The following is a 15,749-nucleotide window of genomic DNA, read 5'->3' on the forward strand; positions in this document are numbered from 1 at the left end:
TTTTCTAATTAAATAAAGGGAATTATTAAAAATTGTGGACGTTTTATTTTTAATATTCTAAATTCAATCATAATTTATACCAGTGTAAGATTTATGGTCAGCAATTTTTATCGATATAAAGCTGTCGATACAAAATTATCGATAATATCGATTTAATAAGGAACGTTCCTAGAAACGAGCAGATTTATAGTAAGTTTTGCAGCAGCCTTGCGTATCATTTTTTCTGCGTAATGTTGGTACAAAATGTAATTCTACTGGGCTCACGTATGTGTGCGTGAGCTCAAATTCAATGTACTAAGTGCCGCCTCTTCTTACGTAGTATATTACTTACTCTATGCTGACGACTATTCGCGCGTCCTGCCTCGTCCTCCGTCGTAAGGTTGAAACTGCCAATTTATTTAATTCCCCAATAATCGAAGTAAAACTCCCCAAAATTGGAGATTTTGATTCCACACAAATTTCTTTCAATCGCAAAGCTAACGTTTTATATTGTCTATCAAACCATTTAATGAAAAGGAATCCCCTAAACAAAGACAGCTAACAAATTACTACACACATTGACTTATATTCTATAAGCATGAAAATACAAAATATTGTTCAAAATTAGGAGTTAGAACTAAAGTTCGCTGCAGCGCTAAAGTATCAATTGTCGTTTAATCATACTTTTAAAACCTGCAGTGCCAAAGCGCTATATAGGTAGAATGCAAAATCGCAACCAAAACTTCACTATTATAATATTTATGCACTTGAATAACAAATAATTTTACTTACTTGATTAATAATTTTTAATCACATACTTACAGGTTTACAATTAGACTCGAGACCTCAAATTATGAGCGCCGCTCTATACATAACTATACATTCTTTCAATGTAGAAACTATATAAAACGATATATTTTCGGGTTCGAATCGATGATTTGGGGTCGTTTATTCAAAGCAGCCACTAGATGTTGCAAAATTTTCTTTTTGCTAAAATTATTTAGTATTTTACGATTGTTTTATTTGCTTTTCCGGAATAATAAGTCTAGTCCAAAATTGAGCTGAAAGATAAATATCCAGAGCCGAAAAATTATTAGAAAGTAAACATAACCCAGATTCAAAAGTAATCAAGAGGGGATTACCCGAAAACTGAATTTTCTTGTCATAAAGTAGTAGTATGTTTATTAATTACAGTCTCAAGTCGTAGTCTGCAGTCACAGTTCAGTCTAGTCCAGACTTGTTCCGCAGTGTGCATTTGATACTGCTGTTAACAAATTGTGCCGTAAAGTTAAAAAAAAATTCAAAACTTAGTGCAAAGTTACTAAAATTACCACGGTAAAAGGTAAGGGCTCTCTTATTATATTTATTTAATATACTTTAATAATAACATTTTTATTTGTATAAAATAAAGATATTGTGTACAAATTACCATTTATAAAAAGAAATCTAATAGATAATTAAGGAATAAAGTTGATATATTTCAAAGAAAATATAACCACCTGGTACGATAAATATATCTGGGTTCCCAGAATGCGTACATCGTATCCAAAGACTTCTATAGGTGGCCAGATTTAACAAACTTCAAAAGCATTTTTTGTGAAAGTAAGCAATGCCACCACAATACCAAATCCTAAATTAGTTATGGAAACAAAGAAAAAATAATTCATTTATTAAAGAAAACTGAGTTAGTGCACTTTGCCTGCTATTTATTTTAATATTTACAGATTGTGATATTTTGCTTTGTATTTAGAAGGGTTTTTATAATTTTAAGTTCCCATGAAAGTTTGATCTGAACATCAGAGTAGGCATTGAAATTTTTGTCTAAGAATAGTATTTTACCCGACCTACTTAAATTTTTATCTAATTTATATATACAGTCTGGTATGATTAACTGCTTGAGAAATTAATAATAAAATGAATCATTGTAAACATGTTTCTGCTTGATATTACTTGCAACATACTAACTACTTCGCCTTTAATTACCAAAAGTTAATCTAGATTTGATTCAACAAATGTTTTTCTCCAACCTATGCTATGCAGAATAAATTCATTGCATAAAGTGAAATATAACTTTGTCTAAACCCATTATGGCTGTCCCCAAAACTTGTAGTGCCCACAATTTACCATTTTGAGCAAGACTGCCCTTAATTGATTTTATTAAAAATATGGTATAGATATCTTAAAGAGAGAGATAGGACATGGTTTTTCCAATGTTTTTTGCAACTAAAATCCGCTCAGGCAAACTTTTGAGAACCTATATTATGGACAAAAAACTGTAGCAGAGTAAAAAAAACTTCTCTGAAATACCTTATAACAATGTTGGATATAACATGTAACTATTTGCTTTTGTCTTTGTATTTTCTCACTCATCTATATTATTATATGTATAAAGTCAAAGAGTTTGTTTGTTTGTTTGAACATGCTAATCTCAGGTACTACAGTTTTGAACTGAAAAATTCTTTTAGTGTTGGATAGTCCTTCAGAAGGCTATAGGCTATATATCATTACGCTATGACCAATAGGAACGGAGCAGTAATGAAAAATGTTGCAAAAACAGGGAACATTTATTACTTTTGAGAGTTTCCATTGCGTGCACTGCGTAAATGGTTAAAGTTACTATCCCAGGAAAATACATAGTGTGACTTTTATAATGGAAAACTTTATCCCGGAAAAACTTTCTCACGCAACAATGAAATGGATAAGTAACTTTTTTTGGTTTTGGGCAAAGTCTTATAGTGTGGTCACTACTTTGGAATGAAAATTAGAGAATGCTTTTGTATATTCATTGACGACTTTCATTCTCTTGCGCATGAGGATCGAACTATTTATATCAAGATCAGGCACTTTACATAAATCCGGCTGTGATCCAGTCCCATATGGTGACATCTTCGTAGAATTAATAGTAGCAAATATGATGGTTATTTTATGAAGACGATTATAGGATTTACCGTTACTGTTCTTACGCGACGGTAAATGATTAATACAATTTACGACTTTATTACTCACTAATAACAGATGATTGTTTGGACTTATTACATTTGTGTAGAGAATTGTGAAAAAAAAACAAATTTGGAGATGTCCATTTACTTTCATGGGAGCTGCTTATTGAAGTTTAGCCTAAATAAAGTTAAAAAAAAAAAACAAAAAATATATTTACATGCGTTACGTCACCATAACAAGGAACGCACTGTTCTTGGAAACCATAACCACAGCGATAAGACCGTATCAATATTACAAGTATATTTAACATTATTTTAATATAAGTAGTTCTGTTTTAATCCTCGACGTGGACTGTACTCCACTGCCTTTTTTATTTTAAAAAATTAAAAGCCTTTTCTCGTAATGCTATCGTAACTCATGTAATCACACAATATTACAATAAGTACTTAAGTACTTAATTATTATTTACATAGACTTCGCTACAGGGCCGTAGCTGGGGGGGGGGGGCATTGTGGGCAATGCCCTACCTTAAGATACTAATGCCCTACCTTAATAATCAACTAAATTTTACATAACTACTCAATCAAAATATATGGACCAGCGGGTTTTTTATTTCACGATTTGGAAGTTGATCCCATAGTAAAAGTTGTTCGTATTGATGGGTGGAATAACCCCCTTTCGAGATTTAAGGGTATTTTGTTACACTCTGTATATTACCCTAACAATTACGTAAGTATTAACCTGACTTATTCATTTTCACAAGTCAAGAAAACCAAAAATCGATTGACAAGATCAGATCTATTAACATTTTTACTTGCGCCCTAGCTGTAATCACAGCTACCTTAAATTCAAGTCTAGCTACGGCCCTGCTTCTCTACCTAATATACACTCAAAGGCGCATTTAACCGTCCACCCATCTCGTATTCTACATTGTTTGTTTATGTTAACTTATGTTTTGACTACTAGGCGGAACTTCATATGTGGGTACATTTGAAATAAACAACACAATCGTACCAATGTTCTATTTACTTTTGTGGATTTTATTCAACAATATCTTTAGATGCAATTTGACACCGACGGTGAATTGTCACCATTGTAGTGGCCAAGATTCAGCAAACCACACGCTATCAGAATGTCCTGCATGGGAAGAAGAGAGGCAGACTCTGATGGGTGTGATTGGCGGAGACCTCTCCTTGTCGGCAGTCGTGCGGAAGATGCTAGCTGGGGAGAGAAGTTGGAACGCTGTAGCCTCCTTCTGTGAATCAGTAATGGTAAAGAAGGAGGTTGCAGAGCGGGAACGCGAAAAAGCTGATCCCACTCGAAGAAGAAGGCGCTGAGAAGATACTTCTTCTTGGTTTGGACATCCAAAGAGCTTTGCCGGGGGACCAATGATGTTCCCCCGAGTCGCGCTTAAAATGATAGCACTGGAATGGCTTCGGCGTGTTCGGTTCGAGGTCCCGGAGTCATTCTAAAGTGCTGATGGAGACCACCATGGGGTTTTTAGTCGGTAAAAATCCGACATACCCCGTCTACATTGCATATGCACGACGGGGATCCAAGAGGATTTTCCCCATGAGAAAAAAAAAAAAAGATGCAATTTGACAGTATCGTCCCGTTTTGTGTGAAGAATGCATTAATTGTTGTAACGTTGTGATATTATTTCTTCAAATAAAACCGAGGTTTTGGAGTGCCGTGATTTCATTTACACAAAAAACTGCCACGAGACGTAGTTATACCAGCTTGGGCTGCAGCACTTGCAGACGTTAGGCCTAGCCAGCGTCGGATTGGACGACCGCTTTAAAAATAAATAAATTGAATTTTTAATATTAACATTAACATTAAGAACAGTTTTGTTCCTTAATTTTATGTTTGTTAACGTTAAGTACTTATTTTATATTTTATAATTGTTTTTCCAACATATCAATGCATGCCGTGGCAACTAAAGGTAATGCATTTAAAATATTGTTAGTCGTTTGTAAGGTTCAGTTATTTTAATGTAATTACCACTGCTTGCCATTAAAATAAATAAATAAACAAAAAAATAATAATAAATAAATGCTTTATATCAACGAACCACTGTTCAAGATGCATTACAGAGAGACTAGTTACTACACAAGAGGGCGAGGACCAGGCCGGAAAAGATGTAGGTAAATCAAAGAGAGATGATCGTTACATCGTCTCGAACGTTCTTCGAAATCGGTTCATAACGGCTTCGAATTCTCGTATGTACGTTCATGTACAGAGTACTCGTATGAATCAATATTGTGTAGAGTCGCTATCCAAATTTAATCTCCATAAAAAACTGTACTTACTGGCAGGCCTGTTTCTAATGAAGATATCCTAAAGCTATTGTTACATGAGACTATTAGCACTATTGTTGATTTTACATTGAATGTTTAACCGCCTTACTCTATAGTAATGTTTTTGCACATTAATTTACATAAATTTAATTAATTTACATAACTCTTTACATCAAAAGTAGCCGATCTAAATGACGTATTTAACGCCATAAATATGATAAAGTCAAGACTTAAGTAAATAAGAACCTTGATGATTACGCGTATTTTTTCATAACACCAAAGTCTTAACTTTATTACAATTTTATTATATAAAACAAAATCTTATTTTTTGTTTTAGGAGGACATATCGCACTTAGGAATTGTTGAATATGCCTAGCAAAATGGAATCAATTTTCTACAAATGTGTTATTACCAGGTAAGTATTTTAAATACCTATCTAACATTTTTTCATTCACATACAGCGGTCCTCTAGAGTTATTGAAAAAAGGCCCCGGGCTCCTCAAGCAAGTGCTCAGTTTACCAGTTCAACCGTCCCTGCGCAATGCTACCTAGCCTATCTCCATTTAAGGTTCTGAATACCACGCGCACTACAGAACAACCTAGACATCTATAGCAAAATGAAGCATATTTATTCGCATAATGAAGGAAATTATACTATAGGCCTATGGTATAATTTACCATAAGTATATTATCATATACACCATCATACCAGGCGGGTGGACGTCTGGCATTTATTTATTTATTTGTAATAAGGTACACCAACAGCACTACATATTACATCAATCAATATTAAAAAAAACAATGGTACAGCATCTGATATGTGTGCTACTAATAGGTGAACACAGCATTTACCACGAACAACATATTGAATTAAAATCTAAAACATAATAATAGGAGGTAGGAAAGAAAATTATAAAGTACTAAAAATATAAAATTAATGAGTAACGATTGTATACTAAATAATTTGTATATATAACACAATTGTAAACAATGTCATACAATTAGTAACAGAGAAGATTAATGAGAATATCTTGTTGACTAATTATAAGAATTTATAAAAAGTTGGTTACATGTTTAGTTTTTGAGATATTCTAGCAGATACAGATAAGCATTGGATACAGTGGTGGAAATCTCCAATTGATAGAGCGGAAATATCTAACTACATAGTTGATAACAATTAAATACAATATATTATTATTACGTACTGGTATAGAAAATGACTGGTCTGATTAGGTATATTATTTATATTTCTTTGTTTTACTAGCTTATGCATGTAAAAATCTGTTTGTGGGATAAAATAACTCTACAGCACTCAAGGGTTTGTAGCTTTTTTTATTCGTGAAAGACTTCAGAAACGAAACAATTTGTAAAACTCTCTTTTTACAGTAAACATTATATTAGCAAAATAATTACAGAATACAATTTTAAACATTCTTTTGACAACGTCCAGCCAGAGAGAATAATAAATAGAATAGTCGCCGCGTGACATATCTTCTCTTCTGCCAGCCTGCCCGCGCAGCCGAATACTTCCGGAAACGCCCGATGTCATCGGCTAGGATAGCGGCGCGTAACAAATTATTCCAGAGAATAGCGGGTTCGAACAAACATAACTGGAGTTTTGTATTATTAGTGCACCTATGTAGATAAATTGTCTTAACTTATTGGGAGACAGTTACATTCAAGAGTTTTTTATAGACCGATATTTATTATTATTATTTTTTATCTTTAAGTAGCTTGGTCGTAATTTCACGACCATGGCGTCTACTTCGAAAAACGAACGTTGAAACATCGGTCCGAAATGAAGAAACGACGAACTTCGGATTTAACTCTACTACCAAATTACTTCGGATCCGTCACCGTTCTGTAGCTTACCTAAGTGGTAGGATCAATTTCCAGTATATTTTTATTTGGAGAAAGCTGTGGAACCTTATCCTCGCAGATGGTTTTAAAAAGGGATTGAATAAGTTCTTATAAATTCCATGTCTGAAATATTGCGATGAATGGATCGGATCCGTCGTCGAATCCGTCATCGGATCCGTAACACTTCGTAGTATCAAAATGTGCGGTCCGTCATCCGAAACTACGGATTTCGTTTTTCGAAGTAGACCCTCATGTCGCCCCAAACCGTTATTTGTTTGGAATTAATGCAGTTTCTAATTATAAGCATTTTTTTTCGATTGTTGGAGTATTTTATTTTGTTATAGTATGTTTTTTATATCCATCGCGTGTCAATTGACAGTACTAGTTTATGCTATAGTCGCAAATGGTCTTTGATTTACAAAAACACGTAAACTAGCTATACTTATTTTATACCTTTATTTTTTTGCAGGAATGGACGAGAAGTATTTAAAATGCCAAAAAATTACAAACGTATATTTGCAAATAATCTTAATATTCCGAAAAACTGTACTGCGGAAGATAGAGAAAACATAGCGGACATAAAGTAAGTATCAGTATTCAATATATTAGTAGTGAAATCTGCTTTAAAACAATCATGGTTAAAACTGACAATTTTCTAAGGAGAAGGCCACATATTCAATATCATTGACGTGACGTGACGTGTATATTATATTCAATATTTATTTAGATTTCGTAAATTTTAAGTCAACCGCGATTTGGCGTTGCTCTTTTCAAAAGCAGTAAAAAGATCTTACGTGCGGTGCATAAAACAAAAATAAGATTACAATTAAGGCAGTATTAGAACAATAACATACATAAGATTATAATATTTTTTTTCACCAAGCCCCGGTTTTGTACTATCAATTTAGGGAATACTACACTATTATGGGAATTCCTAAAGTTATTTTCCAAGAAGTTTGTGCGCCAGAGCAAAAAAAAACTACCGTCATGTCCTTATAATTAGATATAATAGTCACGGCGTTATTAAAAAATCATAGTAGTAGTAGGTTTAATTTGTAGTTTGCAGGCTGGCTCAATAGGTTGGTCTGGGAATCTTTAGGAGACATTTATATTCAGTAATGAACTTCCAAAGGCTGAAGGAGAAGTGTAGACGAATTATTAATTCCTCTAGAGAATCGTTTATTGGATATTGATCGTTAGTTTACCAAGCTAATAACATTTTTTTACAGGGATATCCTATCGACTGGTCCCACACGAGATAATTATATTCGTTTTTTTCATACTCTTCTGTGGTACGAAGAAACAATTCTTAGGATTAACTTGAAGGTAACATTTTTATATTCACTTTAAACAATTATACGATACTAGTTTTTAAACGTCACAAAAATTATATTTTTAATGTTGTTTAGAAAATATTGTATTTTTTGCATAATTTTCAGAAATACAACAAACCATCTTTACCTTTACAACGTGAAATTGGTTGTTATGTACTAACTGTACCTGGTTTGGCAGAAAAGAGGCCATCACTGATGATTGGTAAGTTATAATTTACTACGTAATTTTGGTCCTTATTCATCTTTAAACGCAGATACATATGTAGATACCCATATAGAGTGTGATTTTGTTTTTATTAAATACAGCTATTTTAACTACAAGAGCTAAAGGATCTAGAAAGTATGACGAGATGAGCTTGCCGTTCGCCTGATGGTAAGCGATACGACCGCTCATAAACAGTAGAAACACCATCCAACTCTTTATTACAAAGTATTGTTTGGTATTCCACTGCGTTTGCCATCCTGAGACCAGAGATGTTAAGTCTCATGTCCAGTAGTTACACTGGCTACAACGTCCTTAAAACCGGAACACAACAGTAACTAAATACTGCTGCTTGGTGGCCGAAATAGACGTTGCGGTGGTCCCTACCCAGGCGGACTCTCATACGTAAGAACGTATGAGTTACCACCAGTATCTACAATAATTCATCTAAGAATTCAAATTAAAATACTTTCAAAACTTGTTATACGATTTTCTGTACCTAACAACGGTTAAGGTAGCTGTCCATTCGGGTCCGTTTCATTAATCCACTCTGTGCTCTTGGTAATCTACAAGTACAACTATGGTTACTAAATATTTTTTTCTTTTAGGCGATTTTCTATTAGTTATACCGCCGGACTCCGGTGTGGTATTCGAAGGCGTAATTAACGATACGACTGAAACCACCGTTAAAATTCAAGGACTGCACAAAGAGTAAGTGAATAACTCGTTTTATTTCTGTCTACGCATATTTGACTATAATATAATTCTTAATTTTTTTTATATAGAAGCTTGTAAATAAGTCTAGTGGTAAGTTAGTATGTATGCAATACACAATACGGACTAAGGCACAAGTTTGTTCTAATCGTATTTGCAGATAATTACTGGAAAAAACAATTATTTCCCCATGTAGAAGAATTAGTAGTACCCACTGTATTTGGCAAAAAGTTTTTTTTTCTAATTATATTACAGTAATGCTTTGTTTTTAACAATCCTTTAATATAACTGACTTAATTTTTTACAGTTTTGACGCATATTACGAAAGAAATAAAGTCTTCGAAATTCGTTTTATATTATCCCGGTCCTCATTAGAACGTATGCACCAATATGTCCAATGTATTAAACAAGAACATCAAGAGTCCAAGACATTTCCTACCAAAAGTAAAAAAGTGAAAAAAGTATATCCGATTTCAATGTAAGTAAAATTTACAGAAAAGTTTTAAATTGTGGAATTCGAAGATGACTGATTCTATAAAAATATTTTTTTTAGGTTCTACAATGCACTGATTGGCAATAATGTGGAACAACGTATGGCTGTGGAAAATATAGTAAGTAAGACCAGTGGACGAGCACCTTACTTACTACACGGCCCGCCCGGTACTGGCAAAACTGTGACAGTTGTTGAAGCTATACTGCAGGTAACGTATACCATAGAAAGTTTTCCGCCCTCACACCCACCACTACAACTCCTGTAAGCCAGGATCAGCAGTGGCACGCATTTTCTGACACCGAGCAGTGAAGCTCGGCGAGTCTCAGGGAAAACTAATGTCATTATCCCGCAAAGAAATTAATCAAATAGAAAGATAGGGAGGAGTTGGAAATATTAATTGTCCACCATATAGTAATACCATAGAGTGAGAATAGAACTTCGAAAATGAAAAGAAACCGAATTTATTCTTAGATAAAGCAACTTAACTGTAACACACACGCACGCGCGCACCCACATAGGTACGCATATATGCTCGCACCTCGCACGTAAATTGAGCAAAAGAAATTCAAAAATAACTAGATTAAGTTCAAATAAATGTGCTACTAGCCATTCTTAATAAAAATGAAGATTTGGGTTATAGTTAAGTAGCTTTACTTTTCTAGTAAAAAATTAAAAACTTTTTTTTCATCTCGTTTTACTCATACTTTATATGGACTCACCTATCAACATTTCGCTGGCTCATTATTACAAGGGCCTATGTAAATTTTTATTGATGTTGAAAAATGAGGTTTAAAATTTTTTATGTTTGTAAAAATGAGAAAAGACAATCAGTAAGTAATAAGTGGTTCCCCTTTATTTATCTTTCAGGATTATTGAAATCATTTACTAAAAAAATAATTTATAATTCAATTTGTGTAAAAAAAAAATACATAGAACTTTCTGATTTAGGCCAGCGATTTAGGCATAAAATTTTTTGTAGTTTATAGCTTTTTTTGTATATGGGCACAGTATTATGACACTGCACCTGATGGTAAGTGGAGAGGGTTCCAATAGAAAGTCGACTGACGAGAGATGATTACCCCTCGGCATTCGACACAATTATGCCGGCATGTTGGAACCAGATATATACAGGCTGATCCCGGAACGCGGGACACTTACGTGAGCCACTATGCCAGGTTTTAACCTTATGTATGATCGCTATCCGGGCGGATATAAAATATATCCTACCACTAGCAAATAGCTATAAAAAAAACTGCCAGCTTCCAATCTGGTACGGAAATCAATACATAAATGTGTAATGTTAACCTGAAAGAAAAAAGAAAAAGAAAAACATTTTATTATTGCACACAAACAGTATAACGTGCACATAGTAACAAATAAAGAATAAAATCATAAAATTGAAAAGAAATATATTATACCTATTGTGCCAACAATGGGAACCCTCATTAACTTCTTGCTGCAGTACTAGTCTGATACCGCAGCGCTGATTTTCAATGAGGCACCCTGGGTGACGTACGGACACTAAGTAGGTGTATTACGCAAGTAAAGATAAAATAAAATACGTACGTATACAAACATAACATAAACAACAAATACAACCTGATTGCAGTTGGTGCAGAAAAATTCCAATAATCGAATACTGGTGTGCACGGATTCCAACATGGCCGCCGACCACGTGGCAGCGGCTCTCGTAAAATACAGGACAAGGTTTCCGCAAAAGAATTTTCTGTTGCGCGCCAATTCTAAACTTAGAGCTTGGTAATTATAAATTTCACGTATTTACAATATGTATCGCTATGTTGTGCTATTTCCCTGATATGCTGCTTAATGCGTAGGATCCTATAATTTTCCTCTATACCAATATAGAAAAAATATAAATAAATCCATATCATTCATATCTATAGTAACAATTTCAACACGACGGTCTGTTTGTTACTCTCGTAAGGCTGAGTCGAGAACCGATTTTTATGAAATTTTGTATGGAGTAAGATTTAACCATGATGGACATAAGCTACTTTTATCCCGGAAAAAACTTTTATTTATTTATTTAAACTCTTTTTTGTACATCATACAGAAAAGTAAATATAAAACAGAGTCAATTAAATAACAGGAAGAACAAATGGCGGTCTTGTCCTTTTACACAAGGGCGAAGCCACGAGCAGTTCAAAATATATATTCTATGCTCTACTCTATATCTAAAAAAATTATGTTACAATAGCTATAAAATCTATCTCTATTCTTCGCGATACGTAGTCATACTGCTATTATTTATTATGTAGGTATCTACTATCTACACATTTTGGCGCGATTAGCTTCGGGCTATGCACATAGTGAAATGTGTATAACTCTTGGTTGACACTGAGGCCTATAAGGGACCGCGAACATTCTCTGGCCCTCTCCCTTCCGCCCATCCTAAGATTGTTCCTAATTCTTCTCCCACACTTCTTTCCCAACTATTCCCTCCTAATTTCCTCCAGGGCCCAGCAGTCGCTAAGCCGGAGGGAACCAGTATCCCATTCGCAGGTGTCCCTCGGTGTAGACTGCGGGGCCTGTAATTAAAAAAAATATTGAGCCATTATGACTATTTACAACCCTACCAAGGCTATATCCGTGCAAGGCCATGGACGAGGAGACATTTGCCGCGGCTCTAGGCACACAGTTCAGTATACAGCCTATGAAGGTTCGCGAACATTTCCTGGCCTGCCACACTTCCCTACTCCAGATATCTCCAACTTTCCTCCAGGCCCATGCAGTATCTATGCTGGGGATTCCAGTATCCCATTGGCAGGTGTTCCCACGGTATTGAGTGCGGGTCCGGTATCAAAAAGATATCTTATTACAGTAAATTTTCATACAGTTAAGTAGGTAAAATGGTTGATTAATCGATTAAAGGCGAAACAAAATGTATGAAAATGGACCTTGATGTATCGCCTTAACACCAGTTACTAGTAAAATGTAAATCGTTTATAATATACTTTTTTATAATTTCAGGGAAACGTTACCAGAGAGCGTTGCGCCGTTCTCTAACGGCACTAACCGCGATGACTTCGAGGAGGTCACCATCCAGGAATTTATGAGTTACAACATTACCATAACCACATTGGCACATTCTTCTGTATATGCCACGTAAGTAAAAGTTTCTAATACTGTTTGAATAGTTCACGATGGCCGTTGAGAATGGAACGGCCTGTCGAAACCAGTGGCGATACGTTAATGAATGGCAAGGAGTGAAGTTTTTCGAGAACCCAACAGTAAATATAAGTGCTAATATGCGTAAATGCGATCGGCAAATCATTCTAATAATTAGATTTTACATATACAAAAGGCAAGTCGACTGTCGAGACGAATTTGCACAGATTCAAGACCAAGAGAATCAGGGGTCTACGTCTTTTATTTTGAAAGATATCGTACACCATCGTTGCAGCATATGCCTACTTATAAGCAAAAGATGTAAAAAAAATCTTAAGCTAAATTTAGAATAACAAGTTCTGGCAGCAATATATAGCTAAAATAACTTTAATATCGATTTATTTTAGCGGAACTTGCCGAAGGTCGTGCAAGGCTCATAATTTGCGGAAATCAGCTCGCCGTGGTTCTTTACACTGTAAAAATTGCCAGCAAAAGTCGACCTCTGCAGGTTTTCTTGCTTATCTAACCCTCACTTTACAGGCGGCTGAAAGCTGAAAAATACGAGCGGTATATAACCCACCTATTTATAGATGAAGCGGCCCAGGGTAATGAGCCCCAATGTTTGATACCGATATGCGGTTTGCTATCATCTAAAGGAAGTTTAATCCTAGCCGGCGATCCTCTACAGCTAGGTCCGGTCATAATTTCACATTCCGCCAGGAGTTATGGTCTAGGTAAGTTTAAAAAAAATAATTAAAAAATGCTTTATTGATCATAGGCGAACATGGTTGCGCTTATGATACGTCAAGGCTACATGAGGAATATTTAATTATTACTTAAATGAAGTTTGTCTAAAGTTAATATTTATGAAAATATCTTTTGTTTTCTCGTGGGAAGTTATTTATAAATCGAGACAGACGCGTGAATATTGTTGATTTGGGTTTACGGTCTCAAGAATGGACTTGAGTCATAGATCTCGATACCATAGACATAGTTTATCTTATAGAAAGAGAATTGAATAGCAACGAAACGTCACACACAATTTTTATTGCTTTGAATGACGAAAGGAGCTTGCCGTTCGCGTTATAGTAAACTATATGACCGCCCATAAACAGTAGAAACACCATCCAACACCTCCAATCACTAGTGATCACAGAAACTATATTCCAAAAAGCCAAAGTTGTACAACTATCTCTTTCTAAAATCAATGTGTGATTTTAGGCGTATCGCTGATGGAACGTCTTCAGAAAACATTTCCAATGTACCACCCTGAAGATGGTGACCCTAACTATACTGTCATGCTGAGGAATAACTTCAGATCGAACCCGGACATACTGCGCATTCCGAACGCGTTATTCTACAATGAACAACTCAATGTAAGTATTATTAGGTACTCACAGACATTTTACATATTTTTGTTCTTAGTACTGAAGGTTAACTGTGGAAAAGTGTTATCACGGTCATGAAGAATGCATGCCATTATATTTTATATCTTATCTTTGTGTTACGGTTCGGTTTTACAATCAATCAAAGTTCTAATTTGTAATGGATTAAAACTTCATTGTGCTTGTGAGAGCCCCTAATTTTTTTATTTATTTGAAGGCATCATTAGATCAATTCCTAAACCTCACTCACTTTTTGGACATTTATTTAACTTATAATATCATTAAAACTTATCGAAAATGTGGGGAAACTCGAAACTGAAATTTATATTTAGGATTTCAAAAGTTGTAAAGGCGCAATAGCCTAGTATGTTAGGTAAGATGGTTTAACAAAGTAATTAATTAGATAATGGAGCTTGAACTCCGATTATAACTCACTAGCTTTAGCTCGCCGCTCCGCCCGCGTGAAAATGGATTTCAATGAAATTTGGTATGGAGATAATTTGACATCCTGGGAAAGACATAGGCTACTTTGTATACCGGGAAAATATATAGCGGGACTTTTATGCTGCGAAACTTTATCGCGGAAAACATTTTCACGCGGTCAGAGCTGCTAGCAAACGCTAATTATACATATACATATGTAGAGATGCACACACGCACACACACACGTGCGCACGCGCACACATATAGGTTATATCCCGTTAATCTAGTTTTAGGCATTCTCGCAAAGAAAATATAATATTACTTGCTTTTGCTCACGGCTTCGCCTGCGTGAAGAAGTTTTCCGGGATATTTTTTTTCGACTTGATACATGTATCGTTATATTATGACCAAAGTACACAAAATCATTATAAATTGAAGCCTATGTGTTATTCTGGTGTATAACCAAAAATACTGTAAAGTTTCATCCAAATCCGTTCAGTAGTTAACAAATATACAAACATACATCCATACATCTATCCCCATAAACTTTTGCATTTATAATATTAGTAGAATTGCGTTACATACTGTGCGCCGATTGCTTTATTTATGTTAAAGCAAAATGTTATGTATTTTTGTATATTTCCACAGGCTAAAGCAGCAATAGATCCTATAAGCAATACTGATATTTTACATGAAGGTCATCCCAGCCGCGCTATTGCCTTCCACGGAATATTATCTAGGGAGGAGAAATCAAGTGCGTCGACTAGGTAAATCAACATTGCTATATCTATATATATATAAAAATCAATCCCTATTTCTCTTGGTCACGCCATCACGCGTGAACGGCTGGACCGATTTCACTATTTTTTTGTTGTATTTGTTATTGTCAGGAGAAGGTTCTTAAGAGAAAAAATAAAAAATTGCGCGGAAAATTAGAAAATTTAAGAAAACTTAACGAAAATATTAATTTTATATAACTGTCAATTGTTT

General features: G+C 34.8%; 1 protein-coding gene across 1 annotated transcript; it reads left to right on the forward strand.

Annotated features, from left to right (window-relative positions):
* Positions 1–1,095: 1,095 nt before the first annotated feature.
* LOC115453242 (putative helicase mov-10-B.1) lies at positions 1,096–15,526 on the forward strand (the record flags this gene model as incomplete). Its single annotated transcript, XM_037438278.1, is given in 13 exon segments — positions 1,096–1,321; positions 5,557–5,634; positions 7,549–7,662; positions 8,309–8,405; positions 8,519–8,615; positions 9,224–9,326; positions 9,637–9,807; positions 9,883–10,030; positions 11,432–11,580; positions 12,814–12,948; positions 13,492–13,685; positions 14,173–14,327; positions 15,408–15,526. Coding segments are annotated over 12 exon segments (1,529 nt in total), but the record flags the coding sequence as incomplete, so codon positions are not given.
* Between the last annotated feature and the right edge of the window lie 223 nt (positions 15,527–15,749).

The sequence above is a fragment of the Manduca sexta genome, chromosome 13 (assembly GCF_014839805.1).
Source record: "Manduca sexta isolate Smith_Timp_Sample1 chromosome 13, JHU_Msex_v1.0, whole genome shotgun sequence".
Lineage (NCBI taxonomy): Eukaryota > Metazoa > Arthropoda > Insecta > Lepidoptera > Sphingidae > Manduca > Manduca sexta.